General features: G+C 50.3%; 3 protein-coding genes across 3 annotated transcripts; 1 reads left to right on the top strand and 2 right to left on the bottom strand.

Moving 5' to 3' along the window:
* Window positions 1-1,156: 1,156 nt before the first annotated feature.
* ATF1 (activating transcription factor 1) lies at window positions 1,157-13,175 on the top strand. The gene is made up of 8 exons (XM_058822038.1): window positions 1,157-1,358; window positions 5,065-5,178; window positions 6,384-6,512; window positions 7,795-7,895; window positions 8,198-8,328; window positions 9,031-9,210; window positions 9,295-9,454; window positions 10,274-13,175. The coding sequence occupies exons 2-8, from the start codon at window positions 5,068-5,070 to the stop codon at window positions 10,416-10,418; spliced, it is 957 nt and encodes a 318-aa protein (XP_058678021.1). The 5' UTR covers window positions 1,157-1,358; window positions 5,065-5,067; the 3' UTR covers window positions 10,419-13,175.
* A 640-nt stretch (window positions 13,176-13,815) lies between these two features.
* TMPRSS12 (transmembrane serine protease 12) lies at window positions 13,816-20,648 on the bottom strand. Its single transcript, XM_058822235.1, has 5 exons — window positions 20,558-20,648; window positions 19,366-19,564; window positions 16,664-16,935; window positions 15,525-15,667; window positions 13,816-14,061 (listed from the first exon to the last, which is right to left on the bottom strand). Exons 1-5 carry the CDS (start codon window positions 20,646-20,648, stop codon window positions 13,816-13,818), a joined length of 951 nt encoding a protein of 316 aa, XP_058678218.1.
* Window positions 20,649-21,211: 563 nt separating this feature from the next.
* Window positions 21,212-23,228, bottom strand: LOC131569864 (N6-adenosine-methyltransferase TMT1A-like). The gene is made up of 2 exons (XM_058822177.1): window positions 22,527-23,228; window positions 21,212-21,973 (listed from the first exon to the last, which is right to left on the bottom strand). The coding sequence occupies exons 1-2, from the start codon at window positions 23,034-23,036 to the stop codon at window positions 21,737-21,739; spliced, it is 747 nt and encodes a 248-aa protein (XP_058678160.1). The 5' UTR covers window positions 23,037-23,228; the 3' UTR covers window positions 21,212-21,736.
* Window positions 23,229-25,170: the final 1,942 nt, after the last annotated feature.

Here is a 25,170-nt window from a genome sequence, read left to right as displayed (position 1 = left end):
CATTAACGCATTGATTGTGTTTCCTTTGTCTTGTGTTAATAAATATTGATGCCTGGTTGCTTGTTTAGTCCTTCCAGCGCTGTTTCCATGAAGGAATTTTATTTTTAAGGAAGAAAACGCGGGTTAAAATTGATCCTGGGCAGAGGGAGAACTTGTAAGTATCTTGTATTTTGTATGGAGGAGTGTGGGTGTGAAGGAGCTGGGCTGTGTCCTGTACCTGGAGTTTTGGGAATCAATTTTTGGGGATCAGAGCAGGGAGTGGAGCTGGAGAAGGGGATGGAGAATCCTGAGGGAGCTGGGAAGGGGCTCAGATGGAGAAAATGGGGATCAGGGGAATTTCTGCCTCTGCACAAGGAGGGACAGCCGGGGGATTTGGGATTTATCCCAGGGAACAGGGACAGAGGAGAGGGAATGGGCTCAGGGGGGACTCAGCAGGAATTTCCCCATGGAAAGGGGGTCAGGAATTGGCACTGCCAGGGGGGTTTGGGTCACCTCACTCATGGAGCGGGCCCAGGAAGGGCTGGAGGCACCACTCAGAGCTCTGGGCTGGGGACAAGGTTGGATTACATGTCTCGGCGGGATTTTTCAACCCCAGGAATTCCAGGATCCTGTAAAAACCAGATTCCTGTTCCTCGAGGTACTTGGCTGCAGTTGGTGCCTTACAGGGAACACTGAATTTCCTGTGCTCCCCAGCGATGCCTGAGGAACCGTCCCATGATGAGGGCCACTGATCAGATCCCAAATCCTTCCTGCGATCCTAAAACCGCTGTGGAAAAACCCAGAGAGGGACCAAACCCCGTCACCTGCCGCTTCCTTAAAACCCCTCGGTGCCAGCGGCCCGGCCGTGAGGAATCGCGGCCACGATCCTGCCACACTCCGGCCGGGACGTGCCGGTCAAACCCGGCCGCACTGCCCTTTGCCCACGGTTGGGCGCGGGGGCCTGGAATTTCGGGATTTTCGGGAATTTTGGGAATTTCGGGATTTTCGGGAATATCGGGAATTTCGGGATTTCCCCGGGGCGGTCGCGATCCCGCTCGCAGAGCGCGGTTCCCGCCCGCACCGCGGCGCTCCCGCCGGCAGGGGCGCTGTTCCCGCGCCGTGCCCGGCAGCGGCGCTCTGCCGCCTCCTCTCTGTGGTGCGCCCGGGCGGGGCCGGCTCCAGGCGGCCGCTCTAGCCCGGCGCCCGCGCGCTCCGCGCCGCTGGGGCTCTATGGCGGGGGCCCCTGGGCGCGCACTCTATGGTCGCGGCCCGCCCCCCCCGCCGGCGCCGCTTCCCTGAGGCGGGACCGGGCCGGGACCGGGGCCGGGAGCCGGCGGCGGCTCCGGCGCTCCCCACGCGTGGCCCTGCGGGGCTCTGAGGTAAGCGCGGGCTGGGGAGGCCGCCTCGTCCCCCTCGGCCCGCCCGCCGCTTCTCCCCCCGCGTCCGCCCCCGTGGGCCGTGAGGGGACGGGCACAGGCCGCGGCCTCGGCGCGGCGGCCGCTGCGGAAACCGCGGGGAGTTTCCCCCGCAGCCGGGCCTGAGGCGCTGCCCCGCGGCCTGGGGCTGCTGCCGGGCCCGGGCCCGCTCCCCTCGGGACGGGGAAAGGTTTCTGGGGGGGTGACGGGGAGCCCCGGGTCCCGCTCCCGTCAGGGATGGGGGAAAGGTGCTCGGGGGTAGCCGCGGCTCCAGCCGGTCCCGGGCAGCGGTGGCTGAGTCCCCGAGCCTGCCTGGGCACCAACTCGGCTTTATCGCTAACTACACCGCCGTTAATGGGCGTCCTTACCTGTTCGCTATGAATTTTGCCCCAGACCCGTGTCTGAGCCTTGACTTCAGTGCTCAGTGAGGATCGGGTGGATCCAGGGCGATATAAATTATAGAAATGATGGTATAAATGATCTTTGGGCTATTTTTCTCTCACAACCATCAGATCCCTGATGCGGATAGAATATTGACATCTTTAGGCTGCAGCGTTTATTTCTGAAGCTCTTGTCAGGGGATGTTCCTGTATAGGCTGGTGCTGGGTGCAGGGGAGTGGGAGAAATCCTATGAGGAAAGTGCTCCTGGAGTTATAGGGAATAACTTTGTGTGTTTGGGGAATGGAATCTGGAGCAGTGACTGGGCACCTTGACTCGAGACTGCTCACTTGTTCTCTGGCACATCTGGTGGGATGTGCTGCCCTTTGCTCTGTCTTTTACTGATTTCTGGGAGGAAAAAAATGGAGTTTTCTGGGTGAGCAAATTTTCTCCAAGTGTCTTAATGGCAAATTTAGGTAAATAATATTTTCACTGCTGAAAGCAGCTGATTTTGAGAACCCCAAATTCCCCAAGATTATTTAAGCATCATTTAAGAAAATGTTTTGAAATCCCTTTGTACAATTTGTAAATGTCAGAATTTGACTCCTGTCACTATTTGAGAATAGAATTTTGTGTCCAATATTCTTGATTTCTGATGTTATAAAAAATACAATCAATTGGCTCTTCCTGATGTTTCAGTGATGAAACATCATTCAGACCCTTCCTCTACTCAGTTTGCAAAACAGAACTTGATTTCTTCCTCTGGTGCTCTCTGCAGCACTTTAGGGAATTTCCAGAATTAGGGAATAAGTGGAAGTAGGGGAATAAGTTTTCTTTTTTAATTGATGCTCCTTGAGCACGTCAGGTGTTTCTGGTGGGTTTGTGTGGTGGCTCATGCACTCTGAGGTATTTGGAGGGTGTCTGTGAACTTTGAGAACTGAAATGTGTCCCGATGGACTGTGACTTTCCTGTTTGTGTCCCAAAGGAAGGTGGTTTTGAGGCTCAGGTTTGAAGTAGGATGAGTTTTCTTGGCTGGAGGGAGATGATGCCCAGAATTTTAGGAGTTCCTTAAAGCAAATTTCATGAGCTGCTGTTGCAAAATCCTTTCAGTTAAATGACTTTTGAGGTGGAGACTTTGGGTTTACTATGAAAATCATCACCCTTACCTGTCTGGTTGTAAAAAAGTGGTGTTTGTACAGATTGGGACAAAAACGATTCTCTGGACAATAAAGCCTTGGTGTTGCTTCTCTTCTTTCTTTACCTGCTTTCAGCTAAATAAATTAAATTCAGCTGTCAGAGCAGGTTTATCCAGGGGGTGGCTGTGCTCAGGTATTCTCCTTTTTGGTGATTCTTCTGCAGGTTGAGGTTTTCCTCCCATTCCACGGGGAAATTCCTGGTTTTCCAGCTAAATGAAGTTAAAGGCAGTTAAAGGCATGACACTCATCCCCAGAGGCTGTGAGGTGCAGGATGAATTTCCATCTTGTTGCAATCCTTGCTAAATCTTTTTATTGACTGATGTTGGATGAAAAATATTCCAGAGCAAGCAGAGATGAACTAAACTCAAAATTCATCTTTCTAATGGGAAATACTTTATCTTTTATTCCTGTAAGCAGAACTTCACAGCAGGGAGAGAAAGGTCAGCAAAACCCTCTGTGCTTTCCCTTTGGGGTGGTTTTATTGGTTTTGCTGTTTCTTGCAGCCTGTTTTGAGTCTTTCATGGCACAGTAAGATAGAGAAACTAATAGCAGAGAGCAGGGAGGGCAGGCTGTGGTTTGGTGCTACAGAAATGAACAGAGGTTTCTGTAGCACTGGAAATTTATTGTCATTTTTGCTGCTGCCTGGATTTCGGTTTGAGGGACCCTTGTTACCTGAGACGCTTTGCAGGGTGCAAAATTTTCCTTTATAAAATCTAAAACTGTGTTAAGGACAGACAAAGTTGTGTCCAGTGCAGGTTCATCATTAATTCTGCTGATAATCTTGAAGCGGTTGATGTTTGCAGCCATGGGGAAGCTGCACCATTGGCTGGGGAGGGTTTGGGCTAAAGGACACAGAACCATGGGTTTGTTTTGGCTGGAAGGGACCTTAAGGAACATCTCCCTACCATGGGCAGGGTCACCTTCCACCATCCCAGCTTCCCCAAGCCCTGTCCAGGCTGGCCTTGGGCACTGCCAGGGATCCAGGGCAGCCTCAGCTTCTCTGGGCACCTGTGCCAGGCCCTGCCCACCCTCTCAGGGAGGAATTCTGCCCAGTGTCCCAGCCAGCCCTGCCATCTGTCAGTGGGAGCCATTCCCCGTGTGCTGGCACTCAGACCCCTGTAAATGCTCCCTCTCCATCCTCCTTGCAGCTTCTGGAGAGGCACAGTTCAGTTTCCCTGAACCTTCTCTGCTCCAGGCTCAACAATCCTGGTTCTCCCAGCCTTTTCTTACAGCAGGGCTGCTCCATCAATCAATCAATCGCAGTCTCCTGTGTCAGCCACCATCAGTTTTCTCCCTACAAAGCTGCTTTGGTGACTTTTTGGGGGCCCTGCAGCAGCACCCTCAGACAGGGAGGGTGCAGGAGCAGCACTCTGCTCCGGGTTGACTCCTCACTGGGCTGCGTGCTGTGGTTGGGCTCAGCAGGGAAAAATCAGTGACTCACATTTCCACAGAAAGCAATGTAATTTCCAGTCTCATAGCAACTGTCCTTTCAACACTTTCAAACCTTCTGTGACAAAATGTTTAACACTCACCCATCAGCTTCTAATGCTCCAGGCTGGTCCGCCCACCAGCCCAGCTGAAACCTGCATTTGTGCATCCCTGAATCCCCCAGAACCCGAGGGGGGATGCTGGCAAGACGTTGAACAGTTAAATATAAAATCTTAGACATGAGACAAGTGTTGCTGACTGCATTACATCAAGACAGAGTGACTCTTAAAATTCAAAACTGTGTTCACTTTGATTTCAGTCCCTGGTTTGTTTTTATACACCTTCAGATAGTTTAAAATAGGTTTGGCTGGTGGCTTGGCTAAAATATTTTTGGAAATTATCTTACTTAGAGAAAGATATTCTTTAGTATAAAGAATCTTGGTTTTCTTCCTGGATCATCCTTCAAAGTGAAAGAGAGGAGGGTTAGATGGGATATTAGGAATTGGATATTATAAAATAATGGCAACATTGGAGAGCAAAGAGCTCCTTCAGCACATCCCAGTGAGACCAGAACCATGAGGCACTGAGGGTGGAAAACACTGGTGGAACTGGGCACCTGTCTGCTGTCCCAACTCATTACTAACTGGATTTCACTGGTTTTCTCGTAGCTGATGATGGAAGAGGTGCACAAGGGCAGCAGCAGCAGCTCTGTTACGTCCCAGCCCTCAGCTGTACAAGGTACAACCCTCCAGGCAGCTCAGCTCTCTCATATTGCTCAACAGGTAAAGCCTGGGCTGGATCTCAGCAAACATTTCAGGCAGTTCAGAGCCAGTTCTGTGTGCTGCAAACTATAGAGCCATTCTTGGAAGCACTCAGAGAGGAAAAAGCAGAAAGAGGATAAGAAAAATGTGTTTGTTTGATGGTGGATGACATAAAATTAATTGTAAAGTGTTTAAAGTTATTTTTTGGTGTTTGTACAATGCAGAAGTGCAGCCCAGATTTGGGGTTAGTCCTCCACAGGAGCTGCTCAGGAATAAAATGAGGGCCTGGTTTCATTTTTTCCTCAGGAAAAGCATTTCCAGCTCCTTTTGTAGTAGCAGCAATCCTGGGTGCTCAGCACCATGGAAACCCTTGGATTTTAGCCCAACATGAACATATTTAATCTAATAAACCATATGAACTTGCAAATTGAGATTTTTCCTCTAAGGTAACATCCATGTCAGAGCTTTAACCTGAATCCCTTAGAACTGGTGAAGGAGTGAATCCTTCCAGGAGGGTTTTCCTGGGAAAAAGCAATGTTTAGCAGCTCATCCACTGTTTATCCTGTGGAGGCAATTGGGATTTTGATGCAAAATTTAGATAAAGGAAAGGAGAGAACATCAGCTGGTGTCCTGGGGTTTGTTTCCAGGCTGGTTTCCCAATCTGTTTTTATCTAAAGTTCTGATTGTCTCTTAATATTGTGAGTTATGATACAAAACTGCATTAATTGGAAATTGAGCTGTGTGTATTTTAATGATCCCTTCATCTTATGTATTTCAGGTTAATAAAAGTACTGAAAGAATTTAATTACAAAAGTGGTTATTTACTTAGAATCTACGTGTATAACTTGAATTATTTTTTGTTTGAGAACATATGGAAATGTGAACAATATAAATTGAATTAAAGTGTAAAGACTCATGGGGGTTCAACATCAAAACTACAAACCCTCTAGGAAGCTGAAGCACTTTCATGTTTTTAATATGTTATGTAATATCACATATTTGATTATGTGACATAATGCCACATTTGATTTTCTCCAACCAGAGGAAATAACGAACTGTTTCAGCCTTTTTCATATGCAAATAATGTCTTAAAAATGTGCATCTTTAAAGGTACTTTTGTGACTTAATTAGAATGAAAATAAGCTGCTAATGGCTTTCCTACACGTGTTGCACTTCCTGAGTCCTGTGGCACAGAGGTTTCACTGACGGTTTTTGGTGTGTTGTAGATGTCTCTCCGAGGTTCTGCTCCCCTCACAGTGGTTCAGCTTCCTGGAGAGCAGGTCCAGGTGCAGGGAGTCATTCAGACAGCTCAGTCCTCCTCGGTGATCCACTCCCCTCAGGTGCAAACCGTGCAGGTAACTCCACCACGGCTTTAAATACCCACATCTGCAGTTCTGTGGGTGAGAAGATGGGGAAAGATGTGGAGAGGCTTCTCTGACCCAGCTGTGCCCTGCTGTAGGAGACAGTGAGCAATCCAAGGACAGCCCTGTGGGATCCCTCATTTGGGCTTGAAATTCTTCCTTGTGAGAAGTCACCTGTGGAGTCAAAATGAAACCATTTCATGTCACCTCCCTTTATACAAAAATCCAATCCACAGCTCTGTAGTTGTGCCCTGGCAGTCAGGTGGGGTCTGACACCCAAAGGAAGGGAGTGGGGAATAATAGAATAATTCAGTAGTGGATTAAAATGAGTGTTTGGGAAGGTGGAGCTGTGTGAAGGGGAATGAGCTGCTGGGTGCTCTCGTGCTGTAACTCCCTGTCAGTGGTACCCAAGTCTCTGCTTGTGTCTCTTACTCACTTGCCATGAGATTTTTGTAAGAATCCCTTCCAGAAGGTGCTCAGGGAGTTCCAGTGGGTCTGTTCCTGCTCCTCTCAGTCCCTGCTGCAGAGCCCTTGGGGACCTGGAGTTCCACTGGGAAACCACTGCCCTAGGGAGGAGCTGCCCTAAAAGCCAGGAATTTGTCCCTGATCCTTGTCCCACACTCCTCACACCACACGAAACTGATAAGCCATGAGAAGCAGAGCTGGCAGGGACTGTCAGCTGTCACTGCTGCAAGATCAGAGCAGGGAGAGGAGAACATGTGTCACTGCTGGAAGCGCTCAGGCATCTGCACTGGCTGCTTGCTGGTGCTCGTGTCTCTGTTAAATCTCTCTCCTTTTCCCTCCCCCTGGTTGCACAGTCTCCACTGACTGGATTCGTTCCTTTTCTGTAATTTATGGACTTTGTGGCCTTGGTGGAGGGAAAAACAAAGTACAACATGAGCAGGTTTTTTTCCCTGCTGATCATAGGCTGCTCTGTCTCTGCAGTTCAGTGAGAGGCTTTTCCCAGAGCTCTGTGCATTCCTCTGCACTCTGTTGCTGGCACACGGATAAGAGCAAGTAAATATTTTGTTCACTTATAAAGAGCATCAGAGACAAAATTACACTTTGAACTGGATGAGCACACAGTGGAATAATGAAAATTGTAGATAGTACTTTGCATATTTACTCCCTGATATGCTGCTGCCTGAAATATTGTTTTCACTGGATTTCACATTCTCACCAACAAACCCCACTGCTCCTTTTCTACAGAAAAGATTCCAGGTGCTCTCTGTGTTTGCCCTGTACATCAGTGTGCTCCTGTTCCCTTTCTCACCAGGTATCTTCCTTGTCTGAGAGTGAGGATTCTCAGGACTCCTCAGACAGCATTGGCTCCTCACAGAAGGCTCGAGGCATCTTGGCTCGTCGTCCATCCTACCGGTACGGCTGTGATACACTTGGTGGTTTTATTTGAAACCAAACCAACAGCCCCTTCCCATGATTTTCAGTATTCTGCTGCCCTCCAGGTCGTTTCCTTTCCCTTGAAACACTCAGTGAATCTGTTCATGCACTGAACTTTCTGAGCCATCGTTGCTGTGAGGAAACTTTGACTCCACTAACTGGAGGTTGGCCTCAGCAGGGTTTTGTAAAGGGCAAAATGTTCACCAGCTGTGATTTTACTCAGTTGTATCATTTGACTGAAGTGAGGAGTGCAGTCAAATGTCAGACTCCTTTTTTCACAGAAAAATTTTGAAAGATCTTTCTTCTGAAGACACACGGGATAGAAAAGGAGATGAGGAAAGTCCTGGGGTCTCCACTGTCGCCTCCATGTCCGTTCCCACGCCCATCTACCAGACAAGCACTGGACAGTACAGTAGGTTACCCAAAACATCCTCACAGTTTTTCTTCTACTTGCCTCAAAATACTGATTTCATTAGGTATTTGAGTAAGATGAAGAACAAAAGTTGGTTATTATCTAGTAGTCAATAATTGAGTACATAGCAGTAACTGATATCTACAGACTTCAGATAAACTCAGTGCTCTGTAATTTTAAATTTTGCACATTAAGACATTTAAGGGTGTTGGTATGGAGCACACAGAAGTGTTCTCTGCTGGATTTAACCCAATACATCAGTAAAGACACAGAGATGATAGATAGATAGATAGATAGATAGATAGATAGATAGATAGATAGATAGATAGATAGACAGATTTTTATATATATGTATATTATAGGCTATACTAAAAGGCTCCTGTGGTATCAGAGAGGTACAAAAAAAATTAGGATTTGTTCTTTTGATGTTCCCATTTGGTGTTCATGGTGCTTCATACTGCTCCTCCATCGTGTGAGTGGGTGAGGCCCTCGCACAGGGTGCCCAGAGAAGCTGTGGTGCGCCTGCATCCCTGGCAGTGACCAGGGCTTGGAGCAGCCTGGGCTAGTGGGAGGTGTCCCTGCCATGGCAGAGGTGGCACTGGATGGGCTGTAAGGTCCCTCTAACCCAACCCATTGTAGGATACTGTGATTTGCCTGTATTTTCTGCTGTACATCCTCTTGTCCCTGTGCCTTCCCTTGCAGTTGCCATCGCAGCCAACGGGCTGCAGCTGGCGGGGCCGGGGGCAGACGGGGTGCAGGGGCTGCAGACACTGACCATGGCCAACGCCGGCGCCTCCCAGCCCGGCACCACCATCCTGCAGTACGCCCAGACCTCGGATGGGCAGCAGATCCTGGTGCCCAGCAACCAGGTGGTGGTGCAGAGTGAGTATTATCCCCTGGGGACACGGTGACACCCCTGGCACCGTCAGTGCCACCTGCTCACGCTGCCCCCTTTGTGTCCCCTAGCTGCCTCTGGGGACATGCAGACGTACCAGATCCGCACCACGCCCACCACCTCCTCCCTGCCCCAGACCGTGGTGATGACGTCCCCTGTCACTCTGACATCCCAGAGCAGCAAGACAGATGACCCACAGCTGAAACGGGAGATCAGGCTGATGAAGAACAGGTGTGTGAGGGCACCTCAGCTGTTTGGGTGGTGGGTTTAATCACGTGCAATCACTGGGCTTGGAAAAGACTTCCAGGATCGTAAAGTCCAACCTGGGACAGATCTCCACCAGAGCACTGAGTGCCACGTCCAGAGATGGGGACTCCAGACTTCCCTGCCAATGCCTGACCATCCTTTCCATGAAGAAATTCCTCCTAACGTCCAACCTGAACCTCCCCTGGCACAGCTTGAGGCTGTTTCCTCTTATCCTGTCCCTGTTCCTTGGGAACAGAGCCTGATCCCCCTGCCCCTGCTGCCCCTCGTGTCAGGGAGTTGTGGAGAGGGAGGAGGTTCCCCCTGAGCCTCCTTCTCTGCAGGCTGAGCCCCTTTCCCAGTTCCTCAGGAGCTCTCCAGACCCTTCCCCAGCTCATTCCCAGCTCTGGGTGTGCTCCAGCCCATCCATATTTCTCTTGCAGTAAGGGTCCAGCACAGGGGGGCAATCCCTACCCTGGTGCTGTGCCACACCATGGCTGGTACAGCCCAGGTGCCCTTGGCCTCCTTCCCCACCTGGGCACACCTGGGATTGTGGCAGATTGTGACCCAAACATGGGAATTTGTGGCCCAGACATGCTCACAGTGTGGAGAAGCCAACACTGGGTTTCCCCTGCAGATTGGCTCCATGTGTGTTACCAGATCCTGCTGAATTTCCTGCTCTCCTCAGGCAGTTTTGGCTCAGTTTTGTTCCTCACTGCAGTTCCAGCTCTCTGGTGTTGGTCAGTATGTGACATTCAGAAAACAGATCTCACAGCTAAAATCAAGAACTCTGCTTCTCTGTTGCAGAGAGGCTGCCCGGGAGTGCCGTAGGAAGAAGAAGGAGTATGTGAAATGTTTGGAAAATCGAGTGGCAGTCCTGGAAAATCAGAACAAAACTCTAATTGAAGAGCTAAAAACTTTGAAAGATCTTTACTGTCATAAAAGTGTGTAAGAAGAGAAGGTAAAAACATTTGGGGACTGGTGAAATATCAGAGGAGAAAATTTTTTTTTTTATACTGAATTTTTTAAACTAGATGAAAGGTCAAAAATGAAACTTTTCTACCTAGATTTCACAGCTCAAAGACTCTATAGATTTTCTTTACAACATGTTGGTGACAAAGTACAAAGAGGAAACAAGAAAACCTCACCAAAATTCCTGCTGGCACAACTGGAAACTGCTCAATTCAAGATTGCAGCTACAGCAGAAGGACAGTCACGTGTGGCGAGGCAGGTGATGAGATTTCTTTGAAAATTCCTGTGAGTGCCTCGAATTAGGGAGGCAAAATTTGGTTACAAAGAAAACATGGATGAAACAGAATCCTTGCCATAGCTGACATTATTAGTAACGTTTATAACCAGTGTATGTTTTGATTTCTTACTCTTTTTCAAGCCTTTTTCCTTCAGTTATTTGTCTGTAAATATTTTTATTTTAACCTGTAAGTTGGTCTTTACAGGTGCAGATGATAAAAAAGCTGATACTTTGCTCGAGGTATAAATTATGTTTTTACTCTTTCTCAGATGACAATTTAAAAAGTTGGGATGATTTTTTTTTTTTCCATGTTTGCCGTGTTTATCAGATTGGGGAAGGATCTGCAGAAGGCAGCAAGAGGCCTGGTCCTGGAAATGTCTGAGGCACAGAAAATTGTGTTGGTTTTCTTAGAGAATTCAGCACATCAATGATTTTAAAGCACAGTGTGAGGGACGAGGACTGGTGACAAAAGTTCTGAAGAATTTCTGAGATTAAACTTCTCAAAGTTGTTAATTTCACAAGAGTTTGTTCTTAGTTCTGGGCATGAGAAACATTGATCATTGAAAATTAAATTGTGTGCTGATCATATCTACAATTAAACACTCAGTGCTTGTCCTGGCTGGGGATTCTCCTGGGCTTTGGAACATGAAACCAAATAGAAGAAAAACGATGTAGTAAAAAATGAAAGATCTATACCAAAGGGTTATGAGGTTCTAATCTCTGGTTTATTGCTGGAAATAGTGCAAAATTACAATTTCCAGCCTAATTTTGTAAGGTAGGAGCTATTTTGCAAAGTAATGGTACCTTTGTAAGCAAATACTATATTGCAAACAGGGAGATGGTTGGTATATTTTGTAGCTAAATTGTGATCTTTACAAAACCTGAAATTGAGTTTCTATACGTATTTTGACAGTTTATATCTTTCATTTTAGTAACCAAATGAAATATTTTGTGAACCAGATTTTCAAGGATATATTTTTATGGATAGTACAAAGTCAAATGAGATCCTCTTTGGTGTAGGAGATACTTGAATTAATTTTGTATGTCTGTAGGCAACTTGCAGAAAAAAGCAGATCCTAAAGAGTATGGGGGGGGGGGAAGAAATTAGGGCTTTTTACTCCCCAGAATTGACAATATCTGCACATTAGATCTCATTGTGTCAGAGAGTCCAGTTTCTACAATTTAAATTTGTTTCAGGTGAAAATCAAAAGTTTGACACGATCAGGACTCCTTTACCTGGGGAGTCTCCATTCTTGGAGACCCCAGAGCTGTCTGGCTGTGGGCCTGGTGGGCAGGACATGGCACTGGTGGGCACACGGTCCTGGGCAAGGTTTGGGCAGGTGCTGGAGGTGGCTGCAGTGCCTCTGGATGAGTGATCAACCATTTCCATAGCTGGGATTGGATCCTGCTTCCAGTTCTGTCAGCAGGAATTACCCCAGGGACTGTGCTGCTGTTGGAGCTCCGTGTGTGTGGTGCTGGCTCAGATCTGGGTGGAATTCCAAGCTGTGCTCCCTCCCTGGGTGTGTAATGCTCATCCCATGGTCAGGCAGGATTTTTGATTTTGCTCCTTTGGGAATGAATGGACTTGTAGCAAGCAGAGCTCTTTGCTATGAGGAATCTGCATTCCACAGTCTCTGGTTAGTGGGCTAGAAAAGGTTATTTTTGTTTTCCCCCTGAAGTTCCTGAGTCTCTGATTGTTGTGGGCACGAGCCCCAGTGCATTTCCTTTAGGCCAGGCTGGAGTGTGACTCCTGGTTGCCATCATGTCAGAAAAAAAGCTTTGTGACCCATCAGAAATAAGGTTGGGAAAGTCCTAAACTGAGGGAGCTGCTCCTGGAGAGGTGTTGGTGTTTCCCTTTTCTGTGGTGGAATTTCAGGAGAATTGAACAGCCTGGAATGTGCCTGGAACCTCAGAGGATTGGACCTTTCCTCAGCTGTGTGTAACAACCTGGCACGTGGGAGAGGGTTTGACCTACAGCTCTGAACTGCTTTGGCAACTCTGTGGGAGCTGATCCTCACTGTGTTCTCTTTTTTCCTTTTGTAAGATGGAACAATAATAAACAAAAACTATCAAGTGTTAAGACTGTGCAAACCTGGTGGCCAATTCTTCTTGTCTCCAGCAAGGGAAGCACCTGTCCTGCCAGACACACCAGGAGTCAATTTTTGTACTCTTAAATAGTGTGTTGGAAAGAACAGCTGATTTTTCATCATGGGAATATTAAACAGTAACACAAGTTCGCTCTTTAAGCACTGATCATGAGGTTCTTAGTTTGGATTTACTTTCAAATCTCGATTTTAAAGAGTAAAATCTCATTCCTGAGGGTAAGAGATGCAGCAGCTGATGCTGTTCTGCTGGTTGGTTCCAAACAGTCCGTGCTTTCCATGAATTGTAAATATTTGTTGAAACAATTAATGGTTGCAAATTTTGATCTTGGTAAATAAAGTCGCTAAAATATTATAATTCTGCTGGTCCCTATTTATTTTTAATGAAGTTAGATCTGCAGTGGTGGTGACCAGGTGGGAATACCTGTGTGGGATCAAGTCATATGACAGCCAGGAATAAATAATAGTCGATTTTAGTGGATTAAATGGCACTTGTACACACCTGCCAGTGCTAAAAATCATGAGTGCAGAACATCTTTTACCTTTCTGCAGGGTTTTTTACCTTCTTACTTTTTAATAAGCTGAGCCACAGGTAAAGTTTGGTTAATTAAGTGGTTAATTGAAACCTTAGTGTGCTCTGCTGGTTTTTACCCGGCAGAGGGAGCATCTGCCCTCCCCAGCCCCTGGTGGCGTCACTGAGTGTGTTTAACCCCTGATGGCTGGAAAAGCACAGAAATAGGGCGGGAAGAAAGTGTTTCCAGTCCATAACATTTCTATATTCAATTTTCCTCATTAGTGCCGAGGCTGGTACTGTTTCCTCTCCTGTCAGTGTGGATATCAGAGGCAGGAAACAAAAAATACAATGGCAGACACGACTCCTAAAAAGTAAGTGCACGTCCTTTGGCTCTTGGATTTATTGTCAGTCAGGAGCGAGCTGGTTTCTCCAAGCTTTTCCAGGCAGGACAGACCTCCACGAGGACGACACGCTGGATTCCCCTCTACAGGATCTGCGTGAGCACTGTGTGCCCCAGGGCCAGGAGCACGGTGAGTGCGGTGCTCGGGGGGTTCCAAGCCTTGTTAATCAGCAGGAGTTTTGCTTTGATCCATTTTCTGTACTGGGACAGGCGCACGTAGATGCCGGGGTAGCGGGGGCGGCCGCAGCCCACCCCGAAGCTGGCGATGCCGATCAGGTAATACTTGTCAGTGTCGGGGTGGTAACACACCAAGGGGCCCCCGCTGTCGCCCTAAAATGAACACCACAAAAACCAGCAGCATGTGAGGGTTTCCTTCCAGGAAACACTTCGGGCAGTAATCAGTCTAATATTTAGATTTATTTTAAGCAGCTCAGTGCTCAGTGTGGGCAGTAGCATATGGACAACTCAAGGCCAGGCTGGTGTTGCTGGAAGGCAGAATCAGCATCCCTGAGGCTGGAAAGGCCCTCAAGACCATCAGGTCTAACCTGATCCCCACCTTGTCACTGGACCAGAATGCTGTCACCCACATCCAGCTGTTCCTTGGACAGGGATGGGGACTCCACCTCCTTCCAATGCCTGACCACTCCTTCCATGGAGAAATCCCTCCTGATTCTGGTCAAGACTGCACTGAGCAGAGCCCTGCACTGCTTCTGTTAACTGAGTTAAAAGTAATCTGAGTATCTTTTAACTCAGATTCTGTTTTCTCTCTGCACCTTTTCATGCCTAAACCTAAACCTTCACTCCTCACTTAACTGGGGAATTTGTCCGCACGGTGTGGGAGCTCCAAGAGACACAGTGAGGAGCACACATCCTGTGTCTTGGCCGTGTCACCTGCTCAGGGAAAACTGCTGAGAGAAGCAGGAAGTGGATCAGACAAAGCACTTAGGGTACATTATGGGGTTTCATTAGTAATGTCTCCGTGTCCCAGCTGGTGCTGCAGCTTCTGCCAGTGCTTTGGACCTGAGGACTGGCTTTTCCGAGAAAGAGGTGGTGATTGCTCAGCATTTAAACGAAAATCATGCCACATCCCTGAGCAACTTCCTATCCCTGAACCACATCCCTGAGCCTTATCTGTGTCCAGTCCTGAGCCCTATCCATGTCCAGTGCTGCTCTCCAGCATAGGAACGGGTGAGACATACATGTGCTTCACACACACTGTGGTACAGTGTCCAGTGTTTTGTCTCATATATAATTTACTGACACCTTTATAGTATAAATGTCACATTCTTTATCCTTCCTCTTTGTTCACCTATTCCTGTCATCCCTCCAATATCCCCAAATTCTTTGTGTACGTTTTTGCTCTGCAATCGCTGTCCCAACCCTTTTATGATGCTTATTTGCATTTGACATGTTTTCCAGTTACTATTTCTGCTGTTTTAATTAATCATGCTACAAATCACGATGCTGCTGAGCCTCTGGCTTGGGAGTTCCACTGAGGCAGCTGTGGCACCACCTCCCTTCTCAGCTGATAGGTGGGGTACCACCTCCCTTCTCACCTGGCAGGTGTGGCACCACCTCCCCTCTCACCTGGCAGGAGTGGCACACCTCCCCTCTCACCTGGCAGGGCTGGCACACCCCCTCTCACCTGGCAGCTGTGGCACACCTCCCCTCTCACCTGGCAGGACTGGCACACCTCCCCTCTCACCTGGCAGGACTGGCACACCTCCCCTCTCACCTGGCAGGTGTGGCACACCTCCCCTCTCACCTGGCAGGACTGGCACAGCCCCTCTCACCTGGCAGGTGTCGGTGCCTCCGGCCCAGGCGCCGGCGCACAGCGCTTTGTCGTTCATGAGCCCTGCGTAGCCTGCAGAGCTGTTGCACAGGCTGGAAGGGAGGATTGCCACGTGGGCTTCTTTTAGCACAGGTGAGATTTTACCTTGAAAGGAGACACAATTCAGAAAGGTGAAATATGCTGCGGTGTGGAGCAATTTTACTGTGGGGGTTTTGTTGTTTTGCCAGCCTAGGTGTGTTCCTGGACATGTTTAAACATGGGTATGACACAGACCCTGCCTGTTGCCAATGGATTGGAATTTGAGTGGGTTCAAGGTTTGAAGACTTGGGTTGGATGTAAATTTTGCAATTCTTCCTCTGAAGAAGCATCAATGATATACATGCCTTGTTCAAAATGTCAGAGGTGACTTACCAAACAGGCTCATACAATCTCAGCTGACCCCAAAACTCCCACACACCAGCTGGCATTGAATTTGTGCCCACTGGGAGTAAAGAGAGAATTGGAGGGGGTGTAGTCATTCATAAATCCCATGGGAACCCCTCAGTTCTCAACGTGTGGCATCAGAATTGTTGCTTTTCAATATAATAGCTGTTTCCAGCAGCCCACGTTGACCTGCACCACGAATGGGGTGAGTTTATTTTCCTTTTTTTCATGTTATACTTGGAAGAAAGGCTGGGAAAATCTATTCCTGTGGTTACAGCTGTGTGGGTCTAACCTGCTTGTGATGGAAAACCCCTGAGAGCACTGCAGAGTTAAATGACATCGTGTGGGGAGACCATAACCTGAGCAAATCCAGTTAGAATCACAGAATGGTTTGGGTTGGGAGAAACCTTAAAGATCATCCAGTTCCAATGCACTGCCATGGGCAGGGACACTTCCACTATCCCAGGTTACTCCAAGCCCCATCCAGCCTGACCCTGGACACTTCCAGGGTGCACTGGCAAATCTGTGCCAGGGCCTCACCACCCCGACAGGGAAGAATTTCTTTCCAATATCTAATCTGAACCTGTCCTCTTTCAGTTTGGTACAAGGTCGGGAAAGGCCTCTAGGACCCAAGTGCAAGGAGAGTTTATAAACCCGGGGAGCTGGAGCGGGTGAGGATGGGAACAGGAGGGTCCCAGCAGTGGCAGAGCCCCGTACCCTTCTCGCTGGTGCGTCCCCAGCCGCTGATGTAGCAGTCGGAGCTGTTCTCCAGGGGCTGCACCAGGGCAGCCGGGGCCAGGCACACGGGCTGGATGAAGAGGCTGTAGCGCACGGCCGACCTCAGCTCGAACACGGCCACGTCGTTCTCGAAGGTTTCCCTCTTGAACTCCGAGTGCATGATGATCCTCCTGATCCTCCTCCTGGCCGTGTGCCGGCTGTGCTTGTGCAGGTTGTGCAGGCCCAGGACGGCTCGCCAGGAACACGGATCCCTGCCAGAGAATTCACAGGGGCTGACATCGCTTTCACCGTTTGTTTTCACAGAGTTCTGGGATCCTGGAAGGGATTGGATTGGATTGGATTGGATTGGATTGGATTGGATTGGATTGGATTGGATTGGATTGGAGGTACCTTAAAGCTCATCTTTAAGATGAGAATTCAGGTGGGTTTTACATCAGTTTCACAGTTTGTTTTCACAGAGCCCTGGGATCCAGGTATAAGGTTGGATTGGAGGCACCTCAAAGCTCATCTTTAAGATGAGAATTCACAGAGTTTGACATCACTTTCACCATTTGTTTTCATAGAGCCCTGGAATCCAGGAAAGGGTTGGGTTGGATTGGAGGCACCTCAAAGCTCATCTCATCCCACCCCTGCCATGGCAGGGACACCTTCCACTGTCCCAGGGCGCTCCAAGCCCTGTCCAGCCTGGCCTTGGACACCTTCAGGGATCCCAGCTTCTCTGGGCACCCTATACCAGGGCCTTCCTCTCAGGGAGAAATTTTTTCCATTATCCCCTCTATCTTCTTCTGCTTATGCACCCTTATAAATATACATTGAAAATTCCGTAGCAAATATTTCCTGGAACAGATTTGCCTCATTACCATTCTGCCCATGTGAACACTCCCTTTGCTATTAGTGGTTATGGCTGTTAAGGAAAATTCAGATTAAGGATTTAAACTGACACCCAGATTTTGCCTTTCACCCCATCTCAGCAGAGGAAACCAGGAGATAATAGTCTGAAAAAGCTGAAAACATGGTTATATTTTAGATAAAATAAAGAGGCTCATTCCCACAATGCTCATAAAGACTCTACTTGCACCTAGACCTGGGAAATCCATTATCTAGAAGTAAAATAATGACAATCTAGTTAATATTAAATTTATAAATAGGGGCAGAGTCATTCAGATCTAGTTGCTTGCCAAGTATGTTGAACAACGTCTTTACTAAATGAGCTTTGAATTTGGCCTGGGATGAGCTATAAAATTCAAATTAGCCTCCAAAGTTAAGGTAAAAATTAAATTGATAATTTAAAGAGAAATTATATTGCAAAGAAATGTTTGTTAAATGCAAACAAGGAGTTGATGTAACGACATCCTGATAAAGGACAAAATTTCAAGTTTTGCAGATTTTTACAGTTCACTTTCCCCCGGGTCATGGTTGAGTCAACAGTGGATGTTGACAGATGCAGATTGTGCAGCTGTGGTAAAGGTTGGGAAAGAGACCAGTGCTGGGAGCTGAAATGCTCCAGAGTTGCTGTAAGTGCAGTTAAAAATCTGTTCTGAGGAGTTATTACCACATTGTCAAAAAAAAACCCTTAAGTGCCAAATTGTTGGTTCTGATCAACAAAAAAAAAAAAAGGGAAATTGTGTTAAAACTGATTAATTGGAGCGTTTGTAATCTAAATATCAAAACATTTTGCGGTGAGGTTAACCAGAAAAATCAGAGCTCTGTGGAACAAAGCAACCCAAAACGCTTTGGGGGAGTGGGCTGGGGAAGGGAGCAGAAAACCTGGCATGGGAGAGGGTCAGGCAGAGGTTGGACCTGAAGGTCTTGGAGACCTTTTCAATCAATGCTCCAGCCCCTTCCCCAGATGTGTTCCTAGCTCTGGATGTGCTCCATTGGACACAGCACTGGAGGGGCCTCACAGTGCCCAGCACAGGGGGACAATCCCTGCTCTGCTCCTTCGGCCACCCTGGGACACAACTCAGGTGCCCTCGGCCTCCTCCTCCCTGCCCAGAGGGCTCAGCTGTGGTGCCCAGGGGGCTCAGCTGTGGTGCCCAGGGGGCTCAGCTGTGGTGACCAGGGGGCTCAGCTGTGGTGCCCAGGGGCTTCAGCTGTGGTGCCCAGGGGGCTCAGCCATGGTGCCCAGGGGGTTCAGCCATGGTGCCCAGGGGGTTCAGCTGTGGTGCCCAGGGGGCTCAGCTGTGGTGCCCAGGGCTCAGCCATGGTGCCCAGGGGGCTCAGCCATGGTGCCCAGGGCTCAGCTGTGGTGCCCAGTGGGCTCAGCCATGGTGCCCAGGGGGCTCAGCCATGGTGCCCAGGGGGTTCAGCTGTGGTGCCCAGGGCTCAGCCATGGTGCCCAGGGCTCAGCCGTGGTGCCCAGGGCTCAGCTGTGGTGCCCAGTGGGCTCAGCCATGGTGCCCAGGGGGTTCAGCTGTGGTACCCAGGGGGTTCAGCTGTGGTGACCAGGGGGCTCACCATGGTGCCCAGGGGCTCAGCCATGGTACCCAGGGGGTTCAGACATGGTTCTCAGGGGGTTCAGCCATGGTGCCCAGGGGGTTCAGCTGTGGTACCCAGGGGGTTCAGACATGGTTCTCAGGGGTTCAGATATGGTACCCAGGGGGCTCACCATGGTGCCCAGGGGCTCAGCCATGGTTCTCAGGGGGCTCAGCCGTGGTGCCCAGGGGTCACCCAGTACGTACGTCCTGCCATCCACGCAGTGGCCGGCGGTCAGCACGGCTCTCCGGCCCAGCAGCACGCCGCCGCACAGGTGCACGAAGCGGACGCCGCCGCGCAGCACCTGCAGGCTCACCACCCACGGCCACGCGCCCTCCGGGGCCTCGTGGCCCCCCACGATCCAGGACACCACGCTCCGGGCCACTGCCAGCTGCTGCTGACACTCTGCAAAACACAACGGGCTCCTCAGAGAGCCTGGAGGGCAAAGCTCAGCTTTTGGGGCAGCGTTTGTGGGTGCTCTGGGTGTATGGGTTGGTCTTTTTTTTTCTGTTGTCTCAGGGTTTTTGTTTGGTTGGGTGTTTGGGGGTTTTGGTGGGTCGTTTTTGTTGCTGATGGTGGCAGTTTTTGTTTTTGTTTTTTAATTTGTTTTGGGTTTGGATTTTTAAATCTCCAGCATCACCACAGCACAGGAAGGACATGGGCCTGTTGGAGATGAGGCCACCAGGTTGTTTAGAGGGATGAAGCAGATCTGCTGTGAGGAAAGGCTGGGACAATTGGGATTGTTCAGCCTGGAGGAAAAAAGCTTTGGGCTGACTTAACTATGGCCTTCCAGTGCCTGAAGGAGCTGCAGGAGAGATGGAGAGAGAGCACATAAATGGGCATGGAGTGCCAGGACAAGGGACAACTGCCAGAGGGAAGGTTAGAGGGATACTGGGAAGAAATTCCTCCCTGCCAGGGTGATGAGGCCCTGGCACAGGGTGCCCAGAGCAGCTGTGGGTGCCCCTGGATCCCGGGCAGCGCCCAAGGCCAGGCTGGACAGGGCTGGGAGCACTGGGACAGGGGAAGGTGACCCTGCCATGGCAGGCATGGCACTGGGTGGGCTGTAAGGTCTCCCCCTTCCAGCCAAAACCATTCCAGGGCTCTGTTCTGCAGGACTCGCTGCCCCACAGACCCCTGTATGTGGAGATCCCGGGGCTTTTTCAGCCCATGTGAAATACGGTGTATTTATCTGACTAAAGTACATTTCTGGTGTATAGATTTGCGGTAAGGGTGGCCAGTTGCCATTGCTTTACAAGAATTCACCAGATTTCTGTATAAACCAGAGACTCTCCCACCCCGCCTTGCCCCGCTCCGCTCAGGCTCTTCCCCGCTCGCTGCCCCTTTCCCCGACCCCTCCGCCCCGGCCCGGCCCCGCTGGGTCCCGCTGGGTCCCGGTACCGTCCACAGGGTCTGTGGGGGCCGTCCCCGCGGGCAGGGGCCCCGCGAGCAGCAGCAGCAGCAGCGGCAGCGCGGGCCGCGCCCGCCGCATGGCCGGCGAGGGCCGAAGATGGCTGCGGGGCCTGAGGGGAGCCCCGCGGGGAACGGCCGGCCTCGGCACCGCCACCGCCACCGGGCCGTTGGGGCGGCGGGGACGGCGCGGGAGCGCGGACGGAGGAGCCGGTGAGGGGCGGGAGGGGCCGGCGTGGCCTCAGCGACCGCCGGCACGGAGCCCTCAGCCGGGCAGAGGGTCAGGGGGTTCGCCCTCACCTGGGCACAGGGTCAGGGGGCTCAGCTTCAGCTGAGCACAGGGTCAGGGGGCTAAACTTTATCTCGGCACAGGGTCAGGGGGCTCACCCTCACCTGGGCAGAGGGTCAGGGGGCTCAGCTTCACCTCTGCAAAGAGTCAAGGTTTTCAGCCCTGAGCCAAGGGTCTCACCCTCAGCTGGGCCAGGAGTCAGGTTTGGGGGTTCAGGTTCTGTCAGGTGGAACCATGAAGGGAGCGTGTGGAAGGGGCAGCAGGTAAGATGGAGCCCCAGCGACATGCCACCCAGCTGGGGAGCACCTGAAGGATCCCTGTTACAGAGTCAACAGGCACAGACAGCAGTCCCCTTCCATTAATACATTTATTTTCTGCTTCCCAGGCTGATTTTTGTTGTCCTGGGATCCTCCCTGGCTGCACTGGGTTCTAGCAAGGCAGGGTCAGCAGTGCCAAGGCTTCATTCAGGAAGGAAACTCAAGGTATACCAGGGGAGTTTTAATTACATAAGAGGGAAGATTTCTCCATGGACAGAGCTGTCAGGCCTTGGCACAGGCCACCGAGGGCAGTGGTGGAGTGCCCATCCCTGGAAGTGTTCAAAAACTGTGGGTGTGGCACTTGGGGACATGGTTTAGTGGTGAACATGGTGCTGGTGCTGAGTTACTGTTGGACTGTGATCCAAAAGGGCTTTTCCAACTTTGTTTGATTGTGTGATTCAGAGACACTCAGGAAATCGACCCTCTCTTCTCGCCTGACAGTTTGGTTTCTGATTCAAGTCCTTCGCTGTGTTACCGATATGGGTACATGTGGAGGAGCCTGTGCTGTGCAGGGTGTGTGGGTCACGGTGAGGAATTTTGGGGGACAGGGGGGCAGGACAGGGGTTACTTCACCCCGTACCCCACGATGTGCGGCTCGATGGGCATCCAGGGTAGCGCCACGCTGATGTGCTGTATCTTCAGCTCGGAGAACTTTGCCTCTTCCAGATTCTTCCACAGCTCTCTCGTGAGGCAGCATCCAGCAAAGACGAGTTTCCAAGTCGGGTAACAGACTTGCTGCCAAAAATACGTCCAGCTGGAATGCTCAGCGGCCACGTGCTCCAAGAAATAGAAAGCTCCTCCCTGGGAACACAGAGTCTTCTTACAGCGGGTGTGGGGGTCACACCAAGCGGCTCCCACTTCCCCCTCCTTCCCTTCTCCCTTTCCTTTTTCCCTTCCCTCCGTTAGCTGGAATTAATGAAAGAAGGAAAACATCCAGAGATCCAAAATGCCCATTCAAAAAGCACAAAGGACTGACTTATTTGATCCGTCTTTTATTCTACCAACAGTTTGTTGTGGTTTTATTTCAATTAGTTGCTAACATGACTGTTTTTTTTGGAATTAAATGATCTTTAAGGTCCCTCTCAGCCCAAACAATTCCGTAGTTCTATGAAAATGCTACTTTAAAGGCTGAAAGTCTGTTTTGAGCTCAAACCAACTCTTTATCACTTGTTTATTGTTTGTCTGGTTTGTTTTAGGGGGGTTTTAAATGGTTTTAGTGGATTTTAGGGGGTCTTTTAATGGTTTTTGGAAGGGTTTTTTTTCTGTTTTTTTTTGGTCTTTTTCCCCTTTCCTTGCTCATGGTTCCTCTAGAGCAGAAGTTAAGGGTCATAACAGGTTTTTTGCAGGTACTCACCGGCCGGAGCACTCGGAGCACTTCCCTCAGGGTGCTGCTGACGCTCTGCACAGAGCACAGCACCAGCGTGCAAACCACGGCGTCCACCGAGCCGCTGGGCACCTGCCGCAGGTCCTCTCCCGCAGCCACCAGGAACTGCTCGTAGTGCAGGTGCTGGTTCTTCTTCATGTTCCTGGAGAGGCCCTCCTGGAAGTTGGGGTTGATGTCGCTGCAGGTGACTTTGCAGCCCGCAGGGTAGAACTGGAAGTTGGAGCCGCTGCCGGTGCCGATCTCCAGCAGCCGCAGCTCCCCCGAGGGGCCCCTGAAGTCGGGCAGATTGCGGAAGAGCTCCTGCTTGTACTTCTTTGATTTCTTCTCGTGAGCTCCAGAAATCTTCTCTAGGAAGAAAGGAAAGAAGACCTTCTTGCAGAAAGGCTCCCAGATGCCCAGGAAGGAGAGCAGGTAGACGGGCCAGGCTAGCAGTGCCAGGCCAGCACGGAGCAGGAGGGCGCTTGCAGTGGCCTCTGGCATTTTCAGCGTGGGCAGAGGATCCGTGCAGAGCAGAGCTGCTTCTCCTGTGAGGCAGAGCAGTCAGAGCTGCATTTGTGTCCTCTCAGGGTACATTCAGCTGCTTGGGTTGCTCTGGTGGACGCTTTTCTCCAGCTGATTTCTCAGCCCGGTCACAGGCAAGGACTGAACAGTGCAGGTGCAGCCAAGCAGTGACCAGAGTCCAGGGGAGGAGCTGCCAGTTTGTTCCCAAGCCGGGACAAGCTGGGCAGCACAACTTGGTGTGCAACCCCAGGCAAAGTTCTGCAAGTGCCCTCCTTCAGTTCCGGGTACAGTCACATCTCTTAAAGCAGCCTGCGCTGCCCTCGGAAGCTCAGCCGAGCTCTGGATCTCTGCAGGAATTTTGTCGGGGGTTTGATTAATGTTTCAGTTCAGAGTTGTTAGGGAGTTGAATTTCCAGCTGCTGGGAGCTGCTGGGTTTGCTCAGCAGCTCTGTGCTCTCTCTGAACAGCAGTTTTAAGTCTTTGCAGTTTGAGGACACCTTAAATCTTTTGATGGGTGAGAACGGGCTCACAGTGATCCTCCAGACCGATGGGAATCATGGACAGAGATAAAACAATTTATTAACTCATTAGTTCTGTGTGCAGCATGTGGAGTTTGGGTTTTTATTTGGGTCGAATCAACACTGACCACTCCACAAACACATTCTGGAAGACTTTGTCAGCTTTGCAGCTGACAGTTTTCCAAAGGATTTGGTGGCAGCGTGGCTCAGCCATTAACAGGTGACAGCTCTGCTCCCGGTGGCAGGAGGATCCAAGGTTCCTGATAACCTAGGGATGAGTGATCCCTAATAACCTTGGAACAGTTCTGCTGGGGATTTGCGTTGGAGTTTTGCTTTCCTGGGAAAGCCACCAGTGTGTCTCCACTTCCCTCTGGTGGCAATAAAGCAAATTAAAGCCAGGAGTAATTAGGTGCTTCATTAAGGATCTCTGTTGTATCTTCATGCCTCCACCTTGTGGCAGCTACAAACAGATTGAGCAGTGGGAATCACTGAATCGTTTATGGAAAAGACCTCCAAGATGGAGTCCAAGCTTTGATTACTCTGTGGTGCACCAAATACAGGCAGTAATGGATACAGGGTGACAATGATGATGGTGATGGGCACAGGGATGACCTTGGTGGACGCAGGGATGGATGATGATGGTGATGGACACAGGGATGATGATGATGATATTGATGATGATGGTGATGGACACAGGGATGATAGTGATGGACACAGGGATGATGGTGGGTGATGGTGATGGACAGAGGGATGATGACGATGGACTCAGGGATGATGATGACAATGGACACAGGGGTGATGATGATGATGATGGACACAAGGATGATTGTGGGTGATGGACACAGGGATGCTGCTGATGGGCACAGGGATTGCTGGTGGTGGTGATGGGCACAGGGATGCTGCTGCTGCTGCTGATGGACACGGATACCGATGATGATGATGGATATAGGGATGCTGATGCTGGACAGAGGGATGCTGAGGATGGTGATGGGCACAGGGATGCTGGTGATGGATACAGGGATGCTGCTGACAGTGGACACACGGATACCGGTGATGATGATGGACACACGGGTACCGATGATGATGATGGATATAGGGATGCTGGTGCTGGGCACAGGGATGCCGCTGCCGATGGACACACGGGTACGGGCGCTGCTGAGCACGGACACACGGGTACGGGCGCCGCTGCCGATGGACACACGGGTACCGATGATGATGAGGGATATAGGGATGCTGGTGCTGGGCACAGGGATGCCCCTGACGGCGGACACACGGGTACCGATGATGATAACGGATATAGGGATGCTGGTGCTGGGCACAGGGATGCCCCTGACGGCGGACACACGGGTACCGATGATGATGAGGGATATAGGGATGCTGGTGCTGGGCACAGGGATGCCCCTGACGGCGGACACACGGGTACCGATGATGATGAGGGATATAGGGATGCTGGTGCTGGGCACAGGGATGCCCCTGACGGCGGACACACGGGTACCGATGATGATGATGGATATAGGGATGCTGGTGCTGGGCACAGGGATGCCCCTGACGGCGGACACACGGGTACCGATGATGATGATGGATATAGGGATGCTG

This window comes from Ammospiza caudacuta, chromosome 31 (assembly GCF_027887145.1).
Source record: "Ammospiza caudacuta isolate bAmmCau1 chromosome 31, bAmmCau1.pri, whole genome shotgun sequence".
Lineage (NCBI taxonomy): Eukaryota > Metazoa > Chordata > Aves > Passeriformes > Passerellidae > Ammospiza > Ammospiza caudacuta.
The sequence above is the reverse complement of the archived record's forward strand: the minus strand, read 5'-3'. Positions and strand labels throughout refer to the sequence as shown.

Excerpts from the sequence above, each read along its gene's own strand:
- LOC131569864 (XM_058822177.1), bottom strand. The coding sequence starts at position 23,036 with ATGCCAGAGGCCACTGCAAGCGCCCTCCTGCTCCGTGCTGGCCTGGCA. Across the intron at positions 21,974-22,526 it reads TGCTCCGAGTGCTCCGGCCG|GGAGGAGCTTTCTATTTCTT; the intron begins GTGAGTACCTGC and ends CTGTGTTCCCAG.
- ATF1 (XM_058822038.1), top strand. The coding sequence starts at position 5,068 with ATGATGGAAGAGGTGCACAAGGGCAGCAGCAGCAGCTCTGTTACGTCC. Across the intron at positions 6,513-7,794 it reads CTCAGGTGCAAACCGTGCAG|GTATCTTCCTTGTCTGAGAG; the intron begins GTAACTCCACCA and ends CTTTCTCACCAG. Across the intron at positions 9,211-9,294 it reads CAACCAGGTGGTGGTGCAGA|CTGCCTCTGGGGACATGCAG; the intron begins GTGAGTATTATC and ends TGTGTCCCCTAG.
- TMPRSS12 (XM_058822235.1), bottom strand. The coding sequence starts at position 20,648 with ATGCGGCGGGCGCGGCCCGCGCTGCCGCTGCTGCTGCTGCTGCTCGCG. Across the intron at positions 19,565-20,557 it reads CCCCACAGACCCTGTGGACG|AGTGTCAGCAGCAGCTGGCA; the intron begins GTACCGGGACCC and ends TGTGTTTTGCAG. Across the intron at positions 16,936-19,365 it reads CACTGCGTGGATGGCAGGAC|GGATCCGTGTTCCTGGCGAG; the intron begins GTACGTACTGGG and ends ATTCTCTGGCAG.